Source organism: Agelaius tricolor, unplaced genomic scaffold, assembly GCF_023055355.1.
Source record: "Agelaius tricolor isolate 1412-34295 unplaced genomic scaffold, bAgeTri1.0.p SCAF_13, whole genome shotgun sequence".
NCBI lineage: Eukaryota > Metazoa > Chordata > Aves > Passeriformes > Icteridae > Agelaius > Agelaius tricolor.
This window is the reverse complement of record NW_027269273.1, coordinates 17,786,702-17,808,447: the sequence shown is the minus strand read 5'-3', so window position 1 is coordinate 17,808,447 and position 21,746 is coordinate 17,786,702. Positions and strand designations below refer to the sequence as shown.

The window sequence follows — 21,746 nt, the reverse complement described above, 5'->3', positions numbered from 1 at the left end:
TGCTGCTGCAGAGTGGAAGGGAGTGTGTGACCTTCCGCTGCAGCACATGGGCCTCGTGCATGTGAACAAGGACCGGTACAGGCTGCAAAACTCTAGAGCATTAAGAAACTACAAGAAGGGAAAACTACAATTTAAAGGCAGCTGAACAAGAATGAACTGCCCTTTTAGATTTTTAATGTATTGTTAATAAAAGTGAAGGGAGAAACTGTGTGCAAAATTCAACCTGATGTTGTCTGTGACACGTGCTTAAATAGTCAATGGTCAGTTACCAAACAACCATTTAGATAAGCATTTCAGGATGCCTATGGTGGTCTTCCTCCTCCTCATTGATGAATGATACATTTCTTCAGTAATTTATTTTCTCTGAAATTCTTTATTTTTTCCAACTCTTGTACTACTATTCAGCTGCAGTTAAGAGTCTTATTGCTTTTTACAATGTCTGAATATTCTTATTTCTCCCTCTCCTATGTTTCCAACCTGCATTTTCTTTCACAACACGCTGAATACAACAGTGGCTTGAACTGACAAGTTTTAACTTCACAACTGTACCATGCAAAAAGCACAGACATATTAACTTCAGAAAGTCCTACAGACGAGGATTCTACATCTATCTATGTCCTTCAACTAAAGAAGAAATATCTACCAATTAGGAGTTCAAAGCAAGAGTAGGTTGCTTTAACACTTGCAGTAACATTTCCAAGTCACACAGATACAGTACATCACACAACACCAGTGTAGATCTATCCATTTTCTACAATCACCACTTGATGTGGTGATTGTAGAAAATGAATAAATATAAATGTTCCTTCTCAAGACACATTTTTTTCATCTCCTATAATTTTGTGATAACATGTACTGATTCACCGTCCCTAAAACATTTACATATATTTAATTGCTCATTCTTTTAATAAAACAACAGATTTTCATTCACTCACAAAGTTCTTCCCCAGAAAGTATCTGTTGATACCAACAAAAGCGCACCCATGACACTTCCATCCCTCATCTCAGAATCCATCACAGCAGAAAACCTCAGACCCTATCTTCAAGCCACTGTATTGCAGACTTTATACGTATAATTTTGTCTTTTTTTGTAGCTTTAAAAAGTGATGAAAAGCAAGTTAAATCCTGCCATCTAAAAGACAATCAGAATTTCCCTAGGACTGTATGCATCAGTTTTATGTCTTTCCTGGACATATCTGCTGTCTTGTATCATTTTCTAAAGACAAATTACAAAAGCAAGATGGCAGATCACAGAATATTCTGAGTTGAAAGGGACCTACAAGAAGCATCAAGTCCAGCTCTTGAGTGAATGGTCCTGTGGACCCACAACCTTGGTATCAGCACCGTGCTCTGACCAACTGAGCTAATATCATCTTGACTGTCCATCCAACATTTTTTAAGAACTTACCATGACAAGGTCCATAACGTATTGGAAGATTAATATTTTTTCTGATTGCAAAGAAAACTTCCAAACCAAGCACAAACAAAAAAACCCTTCACAATAGTCCATTCTGCAACACTCAGCTAAAAAGCTAGATAGTTATCTTAAACAGAAAAAGCTCCTGCAAGTTTATTTCAAATGGGCAAGCCACCAAGTACACATCCCTCACTATCAAAATTCCTTAACCAATCAATCTGCTATTTTAATAACAGTGTTCTCCATTAGTCTGCTACTTTTACACTTACCTTTTAATCCCTGCCATTCTATTTCTTTTCATCCTGACCTTTTAATTCCAGACTAATCATTGAGAGAAGTAGCACTTTTTCACAGATTCCCTGCACTACTCCTGAAGAAAAGGACACTTTGCCCAATTGTATCTGCTTTCAAACCTCTCCTTCCTCATCAAACTCACATCTTGGTATAAACCATATTAGGGACCAGCCAACAAAAGCCTTTTTGAAGAACAAATTGAGGTAATGATTAAGAAAAACCCTCAAGTGTTTAACAACTTTGTATACTTAATGATTCCTCTCTGTTGCTACCCTCTTAAGCTACAGACTCTTTGAGATGAGGAATACTTCAGTATGCTTCTTGGGTATGCATAATCAACACTTCTTGGCAGTCCTATTACATATTATGCAACTATATAAATATGCACCTGCACTTTCTGACACAAGTTATTGCTTCTTGGAAGTTAATCACTTTTGGGACAATATTTTTAACAGGTTAGATGGCAATTATTGAGTGAGGAAAGAAGACAGGTAAAAGAAGGAAGGAAGAAGAGCTATACACTTAGTAAACTACTAGTAGAATTAAGCAATTTCATATATACTTCTACTTCCAGAGGGTTTTTACTATAATGCAAATGGGCACAATTCCTTTTCACTACTCTTGACCACCAAACAAAAACATCACCATCAAAAAAACTCGATATAAAACCTCAATGGCTGACTTAAGAGGAACCTTAGCTTTTATGCAGCATCTGGTACTGCCTGTCCACCAAATCAAACTGCAATTTATTGCCCCCTAATGTACATCCATTAAGCCATTTCCTTCATGGCTCCACTTCACACAGAAGCAGTAACTGAAGGAAATAATGGAGTGCCCAACAAGTGGGGAAGTAATTGCTCAACAAGCGTGGAACAAGAGAGAGTCAGTTGCACACCATGCACATGTGGCAGCTCTTCAGAGCCCAGCCCTGCACTGGTAACAGAAGGCTGGTGTTACAGAACAAACCCACTGTGGGAACTCTTCCAAGCAACAGCCAGGAGTGCTTGTCCATCTAAATCCTTGGGTTCTTTAAGGATTAGGGGTCAGGAAACAATTCCTCCTAACAGCACCACCTCCTGCCTATACCTGCCAGTCATTAGCCATGCATAGAAGGAAGACTTCAGCTCCAAGTTCTAGTGTTAATCTGTACTCAGAGAACTGTATTGAAAGGATGCTTAAGTGGTATCACAGAAGTTGTGACTGAACTGCAAAAGGGACTTCAGGAGACATGCAGAAATACCCAGTGTAAAGACCACCTTACTGGCTTGGTTAGGTTTTTTTGCTCTAAATACTCTGAGATTCACTCCACTTCTTTCAATTTCATTCATTAAATTTCTTACTACTCAGAAACACAAAGCAGAAGATTATCACAACAGCTAAAATGTTATCAAATTAAAGATTCTACACAGAGTTTCTCCCTTTCTGTATGTCAGTATTAGTTACAAAAATATCTCAATTACAAGTTTCTCCTCAGGAGTTTTAATTTCATTTAGTAACCTGTGTTGAAGGGCTCAATGTACAATTCAACAGAATCAATTAGAGCTCAGAGTGATACCATCCATACCTGACTCCTCACTCATTCTGCATAAATGCTGTCCTGCACACAACAGAAAAGCCATGAAAAAGGTCATGGTGCTTGTCTTGGTGGATCTTAAATCATTCTTCATCAAGGACATTCTTCCTCCTTTTTTCATACAGAAAGTAAACAAAATCTTAAGTGAAATTATGACAATTCTTGTGTTCATTTTGGGCTGGAGAAGCTCCCATCCCAGTTGTAGTGCAGCTACCAGTCTTAGAGCACATCACTGCTTAGAGCACATCACTCTGGGAAAATCACTTAGAAAATAAAGCACAAGGTTAGCAAGCATCTGGAAAAGTCTGATTTATTATTTCTTCAAGAAAACACAAAGAAAATCTATGCCAAAATACCAATATCTATGCTAAAAATATCCCTGAGGAAGATTCAACGACTTCAGCCATAAGACAGTGATTTGATTAATCTGAGGCTAATTTGAGATTAAAAAGATTATCTCACTCAGAGTATTTGGAACTACCTGCAGCTTCAAAACAAAAATACTGCACTGAAATACATTCTCTGTGCAGTTGGGAGGATGTCTGAATTCATTTAGACTAGAAACTTGCCTTTAAAATGACAATTTTTACTGTATTGTCTGAACACAGTTAGCAAAAATCAAGTCTGGATTCAACCTGCAAGCAAAGCATCAAATTTAAGTTGGCACCTTAATATTCTTATTTCCTATAGTAAGAAAATATGAAGAGAAATAAATTACCACTTTTGTACACAGTGTCAGGTCATCCAATAATTAGAGTGAGGCCAAGTTAAAGCTATAGAAGAAGCCTTATTCCATGAGCTTCCTAACCTTCCTTATACTCTCTCCATTCTTCTTTAAAAATTCATAGAGAATGCCACAAAGCTAAATGTTAGCCTGAATTGCTTGGTATTCAAAAATACCAAATTAACACATATGAATACCCATTATTAAGAAAAAAATCCTTTTATTTTTTTGAGTTATCAGAAGAACAGACACGATCTATAAGATCAGTGAATGTTCTAGATCTTTGATAGGAAGCTGACATGCAACAGGAAAAAAAAGTTTGGTTTTTTTTTAATGGCTGATCTAGATAACATTTCTATCCTTCAATGCAAGCAATGGGAGAAATATCACAGTATGCAGTTCATCATACTTGTTATTTGCCAGTAAATTCAGGCACTTCCAGTAGAAACTCAAGATCTAAATAATAAATAAAATATGGTATTGCTGTTACCTGCAAAGCAATAAGCATCACAGCACTTTACATATCACACATTCATATAGTCTAATTCCTACACTTCTTGATAAAAAAACCACAAACACTACTTTTTTCTAATTTCTTAACTTGAATGAACATCTCATATTCTAACCATTAGCACTTCAATAGCATTGAGAAGAGGCCACATATTTATATTTACTACCAATTTATCACTTTTTAAAACTAGATCTTTCAGAAAAAGTTCAGATATTAATCCAAAATCAGGATAAAATTCCTGTATTGTTTTATACAACTGTTAGGTTTTCCATAAAGACTGAGTTTCCAGAGCTCAGACATGAGAAAATGAGTGTGCAATCAAGTCTACATACCAGAAAACTGATGGCTACAGTAACAACTATATTAAGTCAGACACTGGGCAAAGGTTCTCCTACAGTTACAGTCATTTGACCTTTAGCCAGCTCTTAATGCCCCAGCCAACCCTCTAAAGATGGAGATTTGCAGCAGCTTCTTGTCTGAAATAAGCCATGAAAAGATTCTTCTGAACCCACTGTACAAGCATTCATTTAAAATGTCATGAATGTGCATGAAATCAGAGTGCTGCTAACAGCTTACTTTGCAGCTTCTGTTTAAATGCACTAACTCTGAACCACCAGAGGATAAAAGGACTCAAACCTTGCAGTCTGGCACTCATGGATCTAGAATATACACAAGCACCTCTTCACAGGTGTGTTTACCTAGTTTAAACCTTATTTAAATAGACTCTTGATGCACACACTTTCCACAAACAGCTGCTTCTCCCATGCAGTCATGGCTTGCACAAGGCAGTTGCAGTCAGTCATTCCTGTCCCAAAGCCATCCCACACACCAGCAGGCAGCACCTCAGGCACGAAACTCCTGGGTACTGACTCAGCTCCCTGGTCAGAGCAAAGCACAAACTCAGTAATGAGGAGAATGACTACAGAAGTATCTGCTCTTACCTCTACATCATACCAGAATGGTCTGAAGACTTCAACAGCCAGAGAAGCATTTAAAGAAACCCAATCCTCATGAAATCATGGAAAAGCAGGCTTATAATTAATTCATGTTTCCAATTATTTGCAGTTATAAAACCTAAGTTGGAACCATTCATGAAAGAAACAGTCTCAGTTATCACTGGATGTTAAAAAGAAGCTTCCTTTTAGTGACCTAAATCCATAACAAAACTGACAAAATGAACAAATGTTTCAACATCCAGACATATTTTTCAGGGTACTCAGCCCACTTTAAAGAGCAGTCAAGTGGAAGCTGTGGTGACAGTGGCCCTTGATCCAAACTTGTACCAATACAGGTTTCCATCAGTTTTAAAATAACCTTTGAAAATGTAGCTATATTTCAATTTTGCATGCATGGACAAAGCTTGACAGTCATTGCTTCCATATGGTCATAACTCAGGACACTGACTTCTGCTTTTTCTAAGCACTAGAAATATGACACACACCATCAAATTTAAGCTTATTGTGGTCATCTTAGCATTGCAAGCATTCAATTATTAAATTTATCTTGGATTAACTTATGCATCACCCAAGACAACAGAACCTCTATCTCCTTTCCTTTTTTCAGGCAACTACTATCAATAGTCAAACACATGAGAATGTAGTCCATGAAAATGTAAAAATGGCATCCAATAAATCAACTGCCGGTGGATAAGATGTGGATGTACTGCTCATTTTCAAATTATTAAACTCTTTCTATAAATCTACAAAAAATTCCCACATAAATTAAGTTTATCAGAATTTTAAAGAGAAACTTGAAAATATTCAGGTTCAAGGCCTTTAGCTAGGTATGCTGAACTGTAGAAGTGAAGTTTCTCTTACCATAATCATGGGACTGTTTGTGCAACACAGCTTCTCTACATGCTTCCTCCAAGAGCACAGGTAGAGGTTACAACAGGATGGGATACCACACTTAGCTGCAGGCAAGCTTTCCAGCACATAATTTAGTTACTCTTGAGAAGCAATACTTTGAAACAGGAATCTTTAGCTGCTGGGGGCATACAGCGCATCTTTATACCCTTGACCAGGGTATTTCAGCATCACAGTCATGACAGAGTTAATACCCACTAGCTCAGAGGAGAACAAAAGGTACTCCACTGCAACATGCCTAACATTTACATTGCCTCTCTTTGCTCATTAAACAGGTTTTGGTTAAATAATGAACAAACTGTATTACAGACTCCGATGAGAATTCCAAAATTATAAATCAACTGGTAAAGCCCAGAGGAGAATGAAGGGAGTGGGAGGGAAGGAAGGATAATATTGACTAATATAAAGGGCGCAGCTTGACAGTGGATATTCCTGCCACACCTGATCAAACATGCTCCATGGGGGAGGGGAAGGGAGGGAGAGAGCAAGAGGGGAGATGGGACAAGGCAGCCTGAAATTTGCATCCGGAACAGATTAAAATGGGTTCTTGGGGGATTGAGAAAATACATAATATATATTACTATAAATGCAAAATTGTACTAAAAGCTAACTCAAATGTCAAAGATTACAGCTTGAATAAATTTAAATATAAAAGCAATGTGTTTCCATGAGCTAATGAAAGAGACATGAAAGGAAGGTCTAGGGGAAAAAAAAAAATCACCAAAAACCCCCTATGCTGGGGACTGGACTTTTGATTGCCTGGCAGATGGTGCAGGATACTCTGCATCATTTAAAGTACTGCTTGGGAACAAGTCCACGTCTAAAATGGAAAAAAGATGGAGCACAGCAATGATGTCCTATCTCAAGACACTAGTCAGTAAATACCAGTCACTGCAGCTGAAATCACCTGTAAAAAGAATCCCATGTAGTCCAACCAACATGCTGTCATCCCCATATACAAGCAATTATTATCTCAGCAGGAACAACACTTACCTGATGACTAATACAAAGGGAGTCTCTGAATCTCTCAGTACATTAAACTTTGCTTTCTCTAACATAAGCAGATAGTGAACTTGGATTATTTCCCCAACAAGTCAACAGCACATTGTACCTAGCTGCTCTAGATAAATGGCCAGTCCCTGACATTTACTTACACTGCATTTATTTGAGCATCCTGACAGTCCCTGCTCTTGTTGATGAGAAGAGGTATTTGCAATAATGGCAAAGAACTTCAGGAAGCTTATTAAAAAAAAACTTCATCTCATAGAAGGAAGAAATGTAAAATTTCTTCCCAATACACTTTTGGTGACTGCACATATATCTTACAGAAAGTGAGTGAGCTTACAAAAAACCCCCATAAATCCAGACTGCCATGTAGTCCAGGTACAAGCATAACATCCAGAACAAAGACACTATCCAGAAATGCAAGCTGTTCAGGAGTTCCCTAAGATGTCACGATCTAACAGAAAAATCCTGCTCACAACCACAGAAAGTTAACCTGGCAAAGAAAAGCAAAGCATTACACTTACAGGCAGACATGTAAGAGGAAGGAATAAAAGCTTAGAACTGGCACGTGTCCTCAGCACCTCTTGTCACCATCACCTGGAAGCAGCACTACAGTGCTTCCAGAGAACACACTTTTTATGGCATTCCAGACTCAGCACTGATGCAAGAACCAGCATGCTTCACAGCTACAAATGCAAAAGGTTCACCTCAAACTAAGGTTGAGTGCAGTTCTGAGCAGTCACTGTAATAAAGGGACCAGAAATGAAGTTTACTTTCAAATACTACAATCAGTAAGAAAAATCCTGGGAAGAACATGCAGAATGCCATATGGAGTTTAAGATTAGCTTCACCTCCAGACTCTCAACATATACTTGGGTTACATGTAAACAATCACTCCTGAAGCTACAAAACCAGAAAATGTTGGGGGAAGGGGAGAACGATGGGTTGTGAGAAAAACAATGCTCAGAATACACACCACAGCCTTGTGTACTACTTCTCTAATCGATACAGATTTCCAGTGCAGGTGATCACAATTTCTTTCAGTGCAGGTGATCACAAAGTCTTTCACTTGAAATCCAAGAGACAGAAACAGAGGTCCGTGGTTTACTTATTACATGATGAAAGCTAACAAACCAAAGAATGTGAGGAAAAAACAAAAAGAAACCACTTTCTAAGCAGATTTTTCCATCACTCACAGATCAGAAGGCATAAATAAACCACAAAAAAGCTATGCATGATAATACATCACATTTCATATACTACTACAAGCTTCAGTATATCAAAGAAACATGCATATTTATAAAAATGTGTGTGCATACACACACACACACACACACAAAAAAATTATATATATCCCTACAGACAGTGGCAGCAGTGGTATTTCTGTGCTAGTTCACATTGATATTATTTGCCCAAAAGTATGTGCATGTTTCCTCTTTTCTTGTTCTTCAATAAATGACTTCTGGATAGTAAATAAGACAAATGAATACACCTGTACATTTACTTACCTATACCCTAGCAGGTGCACATACCTGCTAATTTCTGTAGAAGCTTACCTGTTATATTATTCAGCACTTCTTTTAGGTGGCTAAAGCTATGCAGCAGGGGATCCCTTTCTTCATCCTATAGGTTATACATAGGAAGCAAGTAATTAAGGAGACAAACATATTCCTGACGACAAATCTTAATAATGGGTCTGTTTAAGACCTCACCATCACATTCACAGAAGTGCTGTGGTTTGAGTTTATCACTGTCAGCATGTTTACACCATCAAATCCAAAAGCAGCATTTTTATTTTCCTGCCAGTGCTCCCCAATATCACACAGCTGAAATGTCATAGCATAGGTCCAACACTGAGCATTCTGCTTTGGTTTTATTGTCCTTACAAGTATTTCTAATCAGCCTTCCGCTATTCAATAAATTTCACTGCAAATCTAACTCATATCATATTGAAATGGCTCATCTGGATTTGCTATAATGTTAATCTATGCAGATTGTAATGGGAGCAGAAATACAATGACATTTTATGCCATTAAAATAACTTGAAGAAAGAATCACAGTGCAATATTTATATGAATTAGCTGCATCCTTTAGCCTTAGTCTATCTTTATGACATTAAACTAAGGAGGAGCAGCAGTTTCTCCAAGCTGAGTGCAGCCGCACCCACACCTCGAGGAGAGGCCGTGAGCTCTGATGAAGAAATGCTTGTTAGAAAGAAAAAGGGCCCTGCCCTTTGACAAACTGAAACCACTTGTGCTGGACGACAGCCATCTGCCACTCATGTGACATTCCGAAGTGCACCACATCCACACATTTACATTGTGGCAGCCAAAAACCCACCAAAGCATGGTTACACTTGGAAACACTTTGTTTAGGATTTTTACCAAAGCAGGTTTGAAACTATGGATAGGTTTTAGCCAGGAATATAAACAGCAGCAACAAAACAGAGCTGAAAACAGATACAATGCCATATGAAAAATTTTAAAATACTCTATATATAATTACTTCCCCAATTTTTATTTCATGGCTTTTGTGATGAAGACTGTCTTCCCCAAGAAGGTACAAAAGATACATAAAAACACTGTGCTAAATAAAATAACACCATATATGGAAATTCCCTGACATCCCCGGTGATAAAAGTCTAAATGAGACTATTCCCACATGGAATACAATGTGGGGTTTTTATATTTACAGGATAAGAAGATAGAAGACAGGTAGCTTTGTAGCTTTTGCAATCACTGTCAGAGATGCCCAAAACAATGTAAACAATGCAGAAAGTTATTCCAACTTTACTTACAAAAGTACTTTAACAAGTGCTACAAAAAACTGAGGTACTTTTCCAACGCCAGCTGGTTTCTGTGATAGGTGTTTCTACCTGCTGCTACAGATGGCAACAATTCAAGGTAACTTACCAGGTGTGTGTGAGTGCTCCATCGGGCGTTACGCTTTATGGCTCCCACCACTGCATTGATTTCACCTTGTACAATGTAAATATTCTTATCCACCATCCTGACAATTCTGAAAATAAAGGTAATTCAAATTAATCTCTAGCCTCTTAGAGTAATTGTCTTCCTCAGATTAAACAAAGTTGACTCCAACCAAGAGAAGGCCTGCAGTGATGCAAGAAACTCTTTCAAATTTGTTTTGTGCATGCACAAAATACAAGTTAGTACATGTAACAAATACAAGTACTTCATCAAAAGAAAATACTTTTCCATAGCATGTTTTCAAAATCATGAGAGCAGAGAGTTAGTTCTAACAGCATCTTTGTAATGCAAGAGATCACTTTGCCAAGGCGCATTCCTAATTTTTTTTCCAGTCTATGTGAGTTGACAGAAAGATAAAGTGTTGGGGTACCAGGACAGACATCCATGGCAATGCCATAACACATGCACCTCCAGCACTTATGCAAATTCCTGCAGCCCTACATGGAACACAAAGCTAACCTTGTACTCTCTTAAACAAGCATCAGTGGGATGAATAAGCTGGCCAGAGCAAACCTATTTGGGACTTAAAACGTTGACGAAATAAAGTCATTTGTAACAGATGTTGATTTCACACTTGCTTCACAAAACAAAGCTTTCAAGAAAGCAGAAAAGTAAAAAAGATGTGAGCAAAACCCCACAAAGAAATGAGCAAAACTGGAGACAAAACTGGATGGAACACAGGGAGAAAAATGAGAAAGCTAAAGGCAGGCACCTACTCTCCTGTAGTCTGAGGTCAAATAGGGAAAAGACATAAACTGATGCATCCAGAAAGAGGCAGAAGGGGGGGAAAGAAATTAAAAGCAAGAAGATTTCTGACAGCCTGAGAAAAAGAAGAGTGAACTTCTATGGGACTGCTCTCTTTATACTAGCTGTACTCAGATACAGTCAAGCATCAAGACGCAAGAATGAAGGGGAATGAACAGACACAAATGTTTATAAATAAAAACAGGACTTCTAAAGAGGCCAAAGAGTCAGATGATACCACGTATGTAAATGAGAAGGATTTAGTGATATGGTAGCCAAATAATGAGACTTTTTCAGGAAAAAGAATGAAAGGAAAATGAGGACTCCAGCTTGAAATCACAACAGGTCATCCACAGGAAGCAAAAGATTGGAAAGAGGTGAAAGACTGATCATAACACTTCAAACCTGACAGGTTCATTTAAATAACTCAGCTGGGAAGGGGAGGCAGGGGCTAATAAAGCACAGAGAATATGAGAAGGACTTTTGCCCATGTAACAAAAGCAAAGCTGGAAAGAAATGGTTTTGGTGGATTACACGGGACCTCAGAAAGATCACCACAGAAATTTCAGAATATTCATCCTGGATCTGTCAGGCTTCATGTTAATTAGCATGTCTGAATTATCAACAATGCTTCAAATACACAAACATCCGCTGAATAAAAGAGACTAATCTGCTTCAGGACTCCATAAATAATGGAAAGAAAGCAAAGTTTTATAAAAAGATATCTCATCAAGGGACAGCATCAGATTTGTTGCTTCATTTTTCAGGTGTTTGCCATAGAATGCTCTTATAGCAAAACTGTTTATTTCATTAAATGAATTATACGTAATGGCACTCCCAGGTGTAAGACAATAATTTAAGGGCAAAGACAAAAGTATTTTGCAAGAACAGTCATAACGGACAAATAGCGTTTCCAAGTAATTTGCTTGTGCCCTGAAGAACAAAGGTTTATATCCTTACTCCACAATATATAACAGAACCACCAATACACTTCCTACTCATGTGGCTAATGCTTGAGAGATGTTCCCATCCTCAACATAAATTATTCCATACATTATTCAGATGATCGCATTGAAATACCATTGATCACAATGTTTCTATTTCACTTTACTGTCATTGTTTTAGTACAAGGCATGAATGGGAGATTTCTCCTTCATGTAGAATTCCTTGCTTCTTTATTTTTTCTTTCAGTAATTCCATTATTTTCTGTATTTCTACATCAGCAGTTTCAGGGCTCAAATTCTAGTCCAGGGAAGTACTTCTGAGGAAATACTCTATCCACTCTTATTTGTCAAACCTAAGTTTTTCTGTTCACTGTTTCAAAACAGTATTGAACATGTAAAGCATGTAGCAACATTCCAGGCATTTAGCAAACTGACATGGAAACATTATTTCAGAAAGCATGTAAATACCAGACAGACATACTATAAATCTTGCACATTTATAGATACTCAATAGTTCTGACAGTATTTAAAGTGAAGACAAAGCTTAAATGCTGTTCTACATACTACTGAATCTGCTTGTAAGACTTCTATTTCTTCTCCTCTGTTTTTAACATAAAATAATTAAATAAAAAGTTGGTTAAAACTCTGTCTCTCCTGAATGTAGAAGACTTAAAATTCCCAGCTAACTGTAAGTGGCAAAATATGAAGAAAATAGACAAAAACCTCCAATACACACCTTTTCCTTTTCACCTGTTCCTAGCAAAAACTCTGTGTTACTTGGCAGGGCACTCCTGACATATGAAAACCCTGCAAAACTCAGGGCAGTATTTCATTGCTAACTGTCTGAGAAGACTCAATGAAAATGCACTCCTTTCCTCATTGCAGATTCTATTAAATATAACTTTATTCAAAACTACAAAAATTCACTTTATGAATGCCAACAAACTCATTTCACCAGTGCAACTGAAACAACCTATCATGCTGCAGATGCAAATTCTCACTCAGGCTCTGAACATCAAACATTGAGCTCACTTCCCCACCAACACTGGGTGGAGATGGAGGGAAATACTGCTTTATATTTAAGCTTGTAGCTAATCAAGCAGTAGCATTCCAAAGTAAACCAAAAAGCCAATGGAGCTTTGCAACTTCATGTTGGAGAAGGAAACAGAAAAGAACTACAAAGTGAGGAGGAAAGACAGACAACTATTTTCAGAGAGATGCACCTTGTAAGATAAGCCCACCAAAAGAATCATCCATCCGTGTAAAAATTGAAATTTGGAATTTTATTTCAAGTGATGGATACAGCTTCACTAAACTCCAAACTTCCCAAAGGCTACCCCTTTTGAATTATTAGATAATTTCTGTATGTATTCCTTCAACTGTAGCATCACCACAAGGAAAAACTGATCACACTTTAGAGCTCAGTATAGATGTCCTGAATCAAAAGAAGTTTTAAGATTGAAATGAATGCTGTGAAGCAGCAGAGAAAAAAACTTACACAATTTACCAGACCAGCACTGAATGATCAGCTGGGTTTACAGAAGCATGGTGGGAGTCAAGCAAAACCACCAGACATTTGCTCAACTTAGAGAAGAAAAAACATTAACATGAATTCAGGCTTAATGTTACAAAGCTATGGTCTGAAGAATGGGGTATTGTAAAAGAGTTGAACAGGTTAACAGAACTAATACTGAAGATCGTCAACGAATTTGAAACAACCTCCCTAGCAAAGGTATGTTTCAATACCTCCTGATCTCAAACCAAGAATAAATGCCTTTCTTGCAAGCAATCAAGCACAAAAATATAGTGGATTCAATACAGAAACAAATGGGTTCAGTTCTGTGGTCTTAAGTTAGGGAAAAGGAAAAAAAACAAAGAAAGGTACCTACTAAATTTCAAATGCTTTTTAGCTCCTTAGTCCTTCAGCTAGTTAAACTGAAGGGTTATATAAACTCCTGTTTCTTAGTCAAGACAGATTCATACATCTGCTTAAGACTGCAGATTAGTCCTCAGATATGCTCCTGCACAGAAATTCAATAGACAGCACAGTGAAAATAACAGCTGCAAACCAAGGCAACAAGGTGCCCAGGCCACCACAAGAAGAAGGAGGCTGCTACCTTTCACAGCCTCACTGACAACAGCACTGAGAACACTAAGTGGGAAAAGGTCGATGCCTAATCATGTCATAAAAGAACAAAAGCTCATATTCATAACATTGTCAAAACCTTCAACAGTGCTCTATGGATAATAATTATCACTATTCTGAGACTTCTGAAATAGCATCACATGTAGAATCTTCATATAAAAACATTGACAAGATTTACACCTGCTAATGTTATTTCACACATGCACTCAACATTCCATTTCTCAACCTCAGAATGTCTTACCCCTACACATCCCAATAGATAGGAAGCCAAATTATTCCTAATATTACCACTCCCTCTTCTGCAGCAAAATGTCTGCAATTCTTCTGCAAACAAGCAAGAGTTAGCATCAGAAGCAACAACGTCAGGCAGACTTTCATCAAGTCATTTCTTCCGATCATTAACTTTAGCCTTCAGCCATGCACCTGATTTAAACCCAGTGGCACTACTCCAATAAACAGCAGTAGTGAAAAACAATATAACCACAACATAGAAAGGTAGTATTTCAAAGTAAGCTTCTGTTGACCCAAATTTTTACTGTTTATGACAATGCAGGAATAATCCAGATAGCTTCTGACCTAGATTTGCCCACCAGAGTCCTGATACAATACACTGCTACTAAAACAGAACACGCAACCTTGAATCACAAACAACTCCTGGCAATCTCACAGCCAGCAAGGCTTCCCAGAAGCCCAAGTGGCAATCAGAAAGCTCCTTTTCTTCCTCCTAAACCTCACATGGAAGGTACATGAACATCTACACAGAAATTTAACTTGCTTGGGTTTTTCGAGTAGTAACTGTTCTGCAAAAAGCATCAGAGACAGCAAAAGTTCAAAGAAGTCAGGATGTTTCTCCAAAGGCTAGCTCCTAATGCCTGGACAAAAGTGAGATAAAGCAAAAATTTGTAAGTATGGAAAGGAACTGTGCAGTCCTGGGCATTTAAGAATGCCCTTTAAAAGGTAAGCAGCAGCAGCATGGTAGCAGTGGCACATGAGAAAGGAAGACAGGGACAAGCTTCCCTATTAAAGCCTCCACATTCAGCTGCAACCGTGAGATTGGGCCTGGGAATTAAGTAGAGAAAGGCAAGTCACATTTACCTGTCAAAACTGCATAGTAAAAATGAAACCTAAGGTTATTATGGTGAGGGAGATTTTCTTTTTTCCAATTATTTCATACTGTTGAAACTATGAAACATGCCACCGGATGAACTCATAACACAGACGCTAAGCGGGCTCTGAGCTTTCCCCCGCCACAGCCATGAGCTGGCCATACGCCAGGAAGATCCTGCCGACACCGATTGCAGGCAGCAAGCCCCCGTGGGCACGGGGAGCGGATGGTGTGCAGGTGCAGCGCCCATCCCGCAGCTCGCTCCGGCCCCGGCCCCGCTGTTCCCCGCAGCCCGCGGCGGCTGTTGCCAGGCGGGCCCGCGCGCCCCCGCCCCGTGGGCACCGCCACGCGTGTCAGCCCCGGCCGGCCGGAGGGGCGGCCGCCGCCCCGACCCGCGCCCGGCCCCCGGGGCTGCCGCGGTCCCGTCCCCGCCCCCCGCCGGTCCCGCAAGGTTCCCCCGCCGCCGCTTCCCTCCCGCCCGCCCCCACGTCGCGACAGTATCGCGACAGGCGGTCGCTGCCCGGCACTGACCCCCGCATCCAAAATGGCGGCGCCTGCTCCCCGCGGCGGCGGCCGCTTCACATAACCGGGCGGGCGGCACCGCGGGCGGGAGGGCTCGGCCCGCCCCCTGTCCGCCCCTCCCTGCCGGCGGCGGCGGAGGCGAGGCCGCGGAGCGCGGGGTCCGCGGGGCACGGGCAGGGACACCGGCCCCGCTCCCTCGCACTGACGTGGAAACCGGCGCACCGTGACCCGCTGCCTGGTTACTGCGCAGACGGACAGCCCGGACAGCCAACCCGCGCATGATGCGCCGCGCAGCTCCCGCGACGCCCAATGGGTACACGGCTTGCGACCGGAGGAGGCGGGCCCTACAGTGACAGCGGTGGGCAGCCAATGAGAGGCGAGAGGGTAGAACCAGCAGACCCGCTGGCCAATCGCGGCGCGGTGCGGCGCCACAGCCGCGCCTGAGCGGGCGCAGGCCGGGCGGCCGGGCGGAAGCCGGCGGGAGCGCTGCCCTCGCAAAGCATTGTGGGCCGGGCCGCCTGCGGCGTGTGGGAGCCGGGGTCGCCCCGAGCGGAGGGCGTGAGGGTGTGAGGGAGTGGGTGAGGGTGCCGGGGCTGCACAGCCCGTGGAGGGCAGCAGCGCCCTTCCGCCGTGCTTCGCCAGTATTCCCAACTTGTTCCACAGCCTCTTGCAGCTGGCACCCAGGCACGGCAGCGCCCAGAGGAGCGCACACCGCCTGTTCTTTCTCCGCAGTCCTGCTCCCCAGTAACTCCCCTCAGACCTGGGCACAGCCGATCGCTTGCTCAGCTTGGGCTACAAGCCACGGGCTGCAGCCTTAGTTCATCCAGCACAGTGATCTTGGCAGACAGAAACCACCAGGGAGTTTAACTGCTCTGTGAGGCTGCTTTATTGGACTGCTCTTTGCAGCAAGAACAATCACAGCCTTGTAGCTATCCGGCACTTGGCAAAAGGGGTTCTTGGTGCTGCTCCCTCCCTCTCAGGTGCTTTCTATGTCTATGCTCCAGTAGCAATGCTGTGTGCCTTAAAGGCAGTAATTTGCAGGGGTGACTACTTGTTTAAGCCTCTGCCCTTTGAACTCGGGACAGAGGACAGAAGGTTCTTGCAGCTGTGTTACAGTTTTACAGCTCTAGGATCTTCAGTCAGGTCAGCCTGGGCATCGGTTGAGGCAGATGTTAGAACTGCCAAAGCAACAGCTACCCCAAAATCCTACACTCCTTAGGGAAAACACAAATCACTGGGGCCAAGAGAAAGGTGAAAGGTTCTAAAAGTATTCATTCACTTTTAATCACAATTTCATCTACCACAGTGTGACTGAGGAAAGTTCTCAGACAAAGGCTCAAGGGAACATCCAACAGCACTGGTGGCCAGCCAAATAATAAATCTGAGGCTGACTTCAGTGCTGCCCTAAAAAATGGCCAGGTATCATCACATACCAGTGGCTGTCAGACTATTGCCTGATCGAGATTCAATGTGCCTTACATTGAAACTGCTGTTACCTCCCAGCTCTGACACTGCCAGGGGACCTTCTTCAGCCCGGCTTTACCTGGCAGCATGTAGGAAGTCTTTGGATTTGGAAGTTTAAGCTGTAATTGCATTAAGCAGCCACATTACCTAGAGGTGAAGCAAGAAAGAGCATGCCCCAGTGGTCTAGCCACAGGCACAGAAGCTAGGATGTATTCCTCCAGCCTCTGCTGCAGCCATGCAGTTTATCTCGAGTTTCTCAGCTCGAAACAGTCAAATACTCACCGAGCCCAGATTTCATATGCAACGAGTGAAGGTTTGCAGAACAAGCAAATTAGTTGCTAATGCTTTCTCCTTCCCTCTTGCCCCACTCCAGCAGATGCTAACTAACAGCCTGGTGGTATTTGCCAGACATTTTGAAATCCACAGGAGTTCATCTGCCACTCCATCCATCTGCTCCCTGCTCTGGAAAGGGGATTTCAGGTGCTGGCTTAGCCACTGTACACCTTGCAGCTCAGTCCAGCTTTGTCATGCCTGCCAAGAAAGGGTCTGGACCCCGTTCCGTGCCTTCTTGCCCCTTCCAATGTCCACTGTGTAGCTCAGGCTCCCACCCAGTCACGTCTGGTGAATTGGACCCTGCTAAGGTGTTATTTATGGAAGCCTGTCACGGAGCCTGAAACCAAGCCAGGCAGGAGCCTTCTGCTTCACCCAAATGCATCTTAGTGCATTAATAAAGAGCAAACATTGCAATGTGCTTTGCATTTTTACTTACAATCCAGCACTGCATTGTCTGGAGAGAAAAACAATGTGGTATGGCCCCACAGTGCCTGGGGAGGAGAGCTCCCTCTCACACACTACAGCACTGCGTTAGTCAGCCCTCAGACAGCCCAGCACCACCCTGGCTGCACGGCAAATCCTGCTGATGGGACAGTGTGGCACCAACATCTCCAGCCTGGCAGCAGTGAGGAAACCTGGCTTGCCTGGACTGCATGATCCAGCAGTGTTTGAAGTGAGCGGTGCACAGCTATGGGCACGTGTGGGCAAATGGGAGCACTCTGCACCAAAAGATCCAGGTGTAGGACCAGGACATAGGATAATCCCTTGTCCCTGTATTTCCAAGATAATGCAGTAGTTCCTACACACAATATCATGGTACAATGAAACCAAAGATCAGACAAGCAGTCTGTGCACACCCCCCTGCTATCTGGACAGCTTAGCTTTATCTTCACTGCAAAAATGCAACTTTTCAGCAGCTTCTGTCTTGAGTATTCCTCCTTAGCCCTCAAGGAACATATGGAAACTCACCAAACTCACTGACAATCATCCCCTCAGGTCTTTCCCAGCTACCTGGTCAGCTCACCTGCTTTCATGAGACACCTGAGCAGCCAGCCCCTTGCAAAGAGCACAGTCTCCATATCACACCAACTGCTTGCCTTTGGTGAGACTGTCAGAAATCCATGCTGTCAACCACCTGCATCTCTGCAATCTGCACCAGCCTTGTATAGTCCTTAACTCTTGCTCAGGCACCATCAGTTCATGGTTATCTTCAGAGCCCAGATATCAGACCCATGGGCACTTGTAACACAGAAATTTTCCAGCAGGTTAGGTAGTCTGAGATCTTCCCCTCCTCTTGGAGGCTTTTGCTGTTTCTCAGAGGCTTAGTAAGGTCTCTAGAAAAGAAAGCAGAAAGATGGAGTTTCTCAGAAGGTACAAGCAGTTGTCATGGCTAGAAACTATGTGCAGCCACTCTTCCTAGAGCTAAGCATCCCCAAACCACTACTGATCATGTGCAGAACACAGTGTTTCTAAGCAGCTTCTCCTTTCCAGAGCAAGCTCAGGTAGAGATTAGCCCAAAGCCAGCTGAAGGATCTCCAAAGGAAAACTGATGTGTGGCGTCTGACACAATCTGGAATCCAAGTCAGGACCTACAACTGAAACAGCAGAGCTGCTGTTGCAGAAACAATTAAAAGGATTAAAACACTTCTCTGGAAACTACACAAACTATTAAAAACTGTACAAACTATACCAAGTACAGTATTGAACCTGCAGAGCAGATTCCTAAATCGAAAATACCTTCCCAGCTGTTCCACTTAGCCTGTGTCTCCAGAACACTCCTTCACTTCCCAGTGACATCAAGCTCCCCCAGTGAACTTCCCAGTGTGATGTTTTCGTTGTCTCTTCTTGGCGAAGGCAACCCATGCCTTTTTGGCAGGAGCAAGCTGGGCTCAGTTAGTCATATCTTTGTCACTTCTTGGCTAGACTACAGCTATGTGATACACCTGGGCATGAAGCCCACAGTGATTGTCAAATGCCAACTAGAAGAGCATGCTGCAGTGGCAGCCCTGGCTGCCACAAGTGCATCAAACCTACCTCTGCTCTCTAGGCCAACTTCTGGCATGAAAGCCAAGCCAAATTCAAGCTTGAGTCCTGATCTTTGAGGCATTTGCTATCCATGGCATGGACCCAGCATGGCTAAAAGATCAGTTAAGACATAGAGATGGAAACCATAATCATCAACAACTCCACCACTCTCCAAGAGCAGTGAGCCCATCCAGCATGAGGACCATGTTTGTCTGTGGCAGAGACAGATCTTGTCTGAGAACAAACTCTTCCCAGGTGGTGAAAAAGGAAGGGTGTCTAAGATGCTGAGTAATTCCCTTCTTTATCATATCCCATCTCTCTGCCAAGACATGAATCAGGGTCACTCTTGATTTAGTTTGCTTTTACATTTTTTTTCTTTTCTATTTTATTTTATTTAAAATAGTAACATCAGTCTCCTGAACCCATGTGAAGCTCTTGTTCTCTTCCCCAGCAATCAAGTCTCCTGCTGGCAGGACAAGATGCACTACAGCTAAGAGGTCTTGGCACTAACCAACAAGATCTACATTTCAACGACAAGCACTAGAGCCTCCCTCCCAAAGACACCCTTCAGGGGTCAGCCCAGCAGTTGAATTGAGGATGCCTTGATGACAAACTCCTTCTGCAGGTCCCTGGATGGTCTAATACAACAGTCTTTGCACTGTGCTCCGCAGGGAACCAACTTGGGACGTGGTGCCCAAGAGAAATAGTTAAAAATACATTTGTTTCATTATTACTTGTAAGTGTAAGCACAAACTGTGTTTGCTGCAGGCTACTGTAGGTGAAAGGTTTGGAGAGAGAGGGAGGCAGCTGAAAATAAGGTCCCTTCGTTGCTGCAGACCTTATGCTCAGTTTTCCACTTGCCTGTGGCATGTTGTGATAGAGACAGAGTGCCCTGTGGAAAGTGCTAGTGCTGTTACACTGTGTCTGCTTCTCCTAATGGAGACAAACCTATGCCGAGGTGGATTAAAATCTGAGCTAGAAACAGACGTGGTCCAGCTTTCTGTCATTTTTGGCAGGCAAAAGAGTAGTAAGGCAAACACAAGCCCCAGATTACTACCATTAAAAAACCACGGTAATTTCTCACAAGTATGTCAATGTTGTGATTCCTTTTAAACTCTCTGTATTTCTACTGAATTAACGTGTCAGTGAATGTTTTTGAGCAATAATCCATAATGCCTGGGTCTGCTTAACCTCTTTTTACATCCTCTGTTGCTCCGTGTGCATTTGTCTTTCCATGGGTATCTTTATGTCTTGTTATGCATTTATTAGGCTCCTTAAATTTGGCTGGTAAATCATTCAGGGTTAAAATTCACTACTATTCTCACAACATTATTTCCTAATCTTTAAAATATGTCAGTGGAAGAGCTTGAAGGTGACCTTTGACATCATAAATTGGAGAGAAGGTTGACATGAGAATGACCTCAAGAAAATCAGACCGTAGAATCACACATCGTGCTCCAGAAGAGCCTGACAGGGACAAACTTCTCCCCTGGGCTCCCGGAGCAGGACAGAGAGGCTAAGCCCGGCTTCTACAAACTTCTCCCTGTAAGCATTGGGAGAGAGGGGACCTGTTTAGTTGGAGTAAAATGTGTGTGCCAACACGTTCAAGGCTTGCTGTAGCAGGTACAAGGATTTGGGGGCATTTCAGGGAGTGATCGCACCTGCAGTACACTCCTGCAGTGGGATTTTGCCGTGAACTTCAGCAGAAGCCAGGCTGGAATCTAAACTACGAGCAGCATTTAGGCTCCAAAAGACCCATCAGTGGCTGGAGCGTGGTGTTTGTCACACACCCGGTAACCTCCGTGTCCCGGTAGGAGCGGCACAGTATTGACAGAGAAGCGCTTCCCGGTACCGCCTAGAGCCGCAACAGTGCGTGCGGTAACTAGCCTGGGATTAAGCATGCCCTGCAACTGCTGCTCCATCGTGCAGCGGAACGCTTCCAACTGCTTCCAGCTGACTACGGACTTGGTTCCCCCAAAAAACCTCTGTCTGGCTGAGAGCTCGAACTGCAAAACCCGAACTGGCTCGCCGTGGCAGTACTGAGAGGAGCGGATGCTCAGCACGGGCTCCAGGGTGCGGGATGGCCA

At 42.3% G+C, this 21,746-nt stretch overlaps 1 protein-coding gene across 5 annotated transcripts in view; it reads right to left on the bottom strand.

Moving 5' to 3' along the window:
* The window catches only part of GBF1 (golgi brefeldin A resistant guanine nucleotide exchange factor 1), a 98,760-nt gene extending 82,664 nt beyond the window's left edge, over positions 1-16,096 (bottom strand). For all 5 annotated transcript variants that reach the window (XM_071438993.1, XM_071438994.1, XM_071438995.1 and 2 more), the window contains exons 1-3: positions 15,847-16,096; positions 10,302-10,407; positions 8,946-9,012 (exon numbers count right to left, since the gene is read on the bottom strand). In XM_071438993.1, coding sequence (XP_071295094.1) covers positions 8,946-9,012; positions 10,302-10,407; positions 15,847-15,854 — 181 coding nt within the window. In that variant the 5' untranslated portion in view covers positions 15,855-16,096. The remainder of the gene's footprint in view (positions 1-8,945; positions 9,013-10,301; positions 10,408-15,846) is intronic.
* Positions 16,097-21,746: the final 5,650 nt, after the last annotated feature.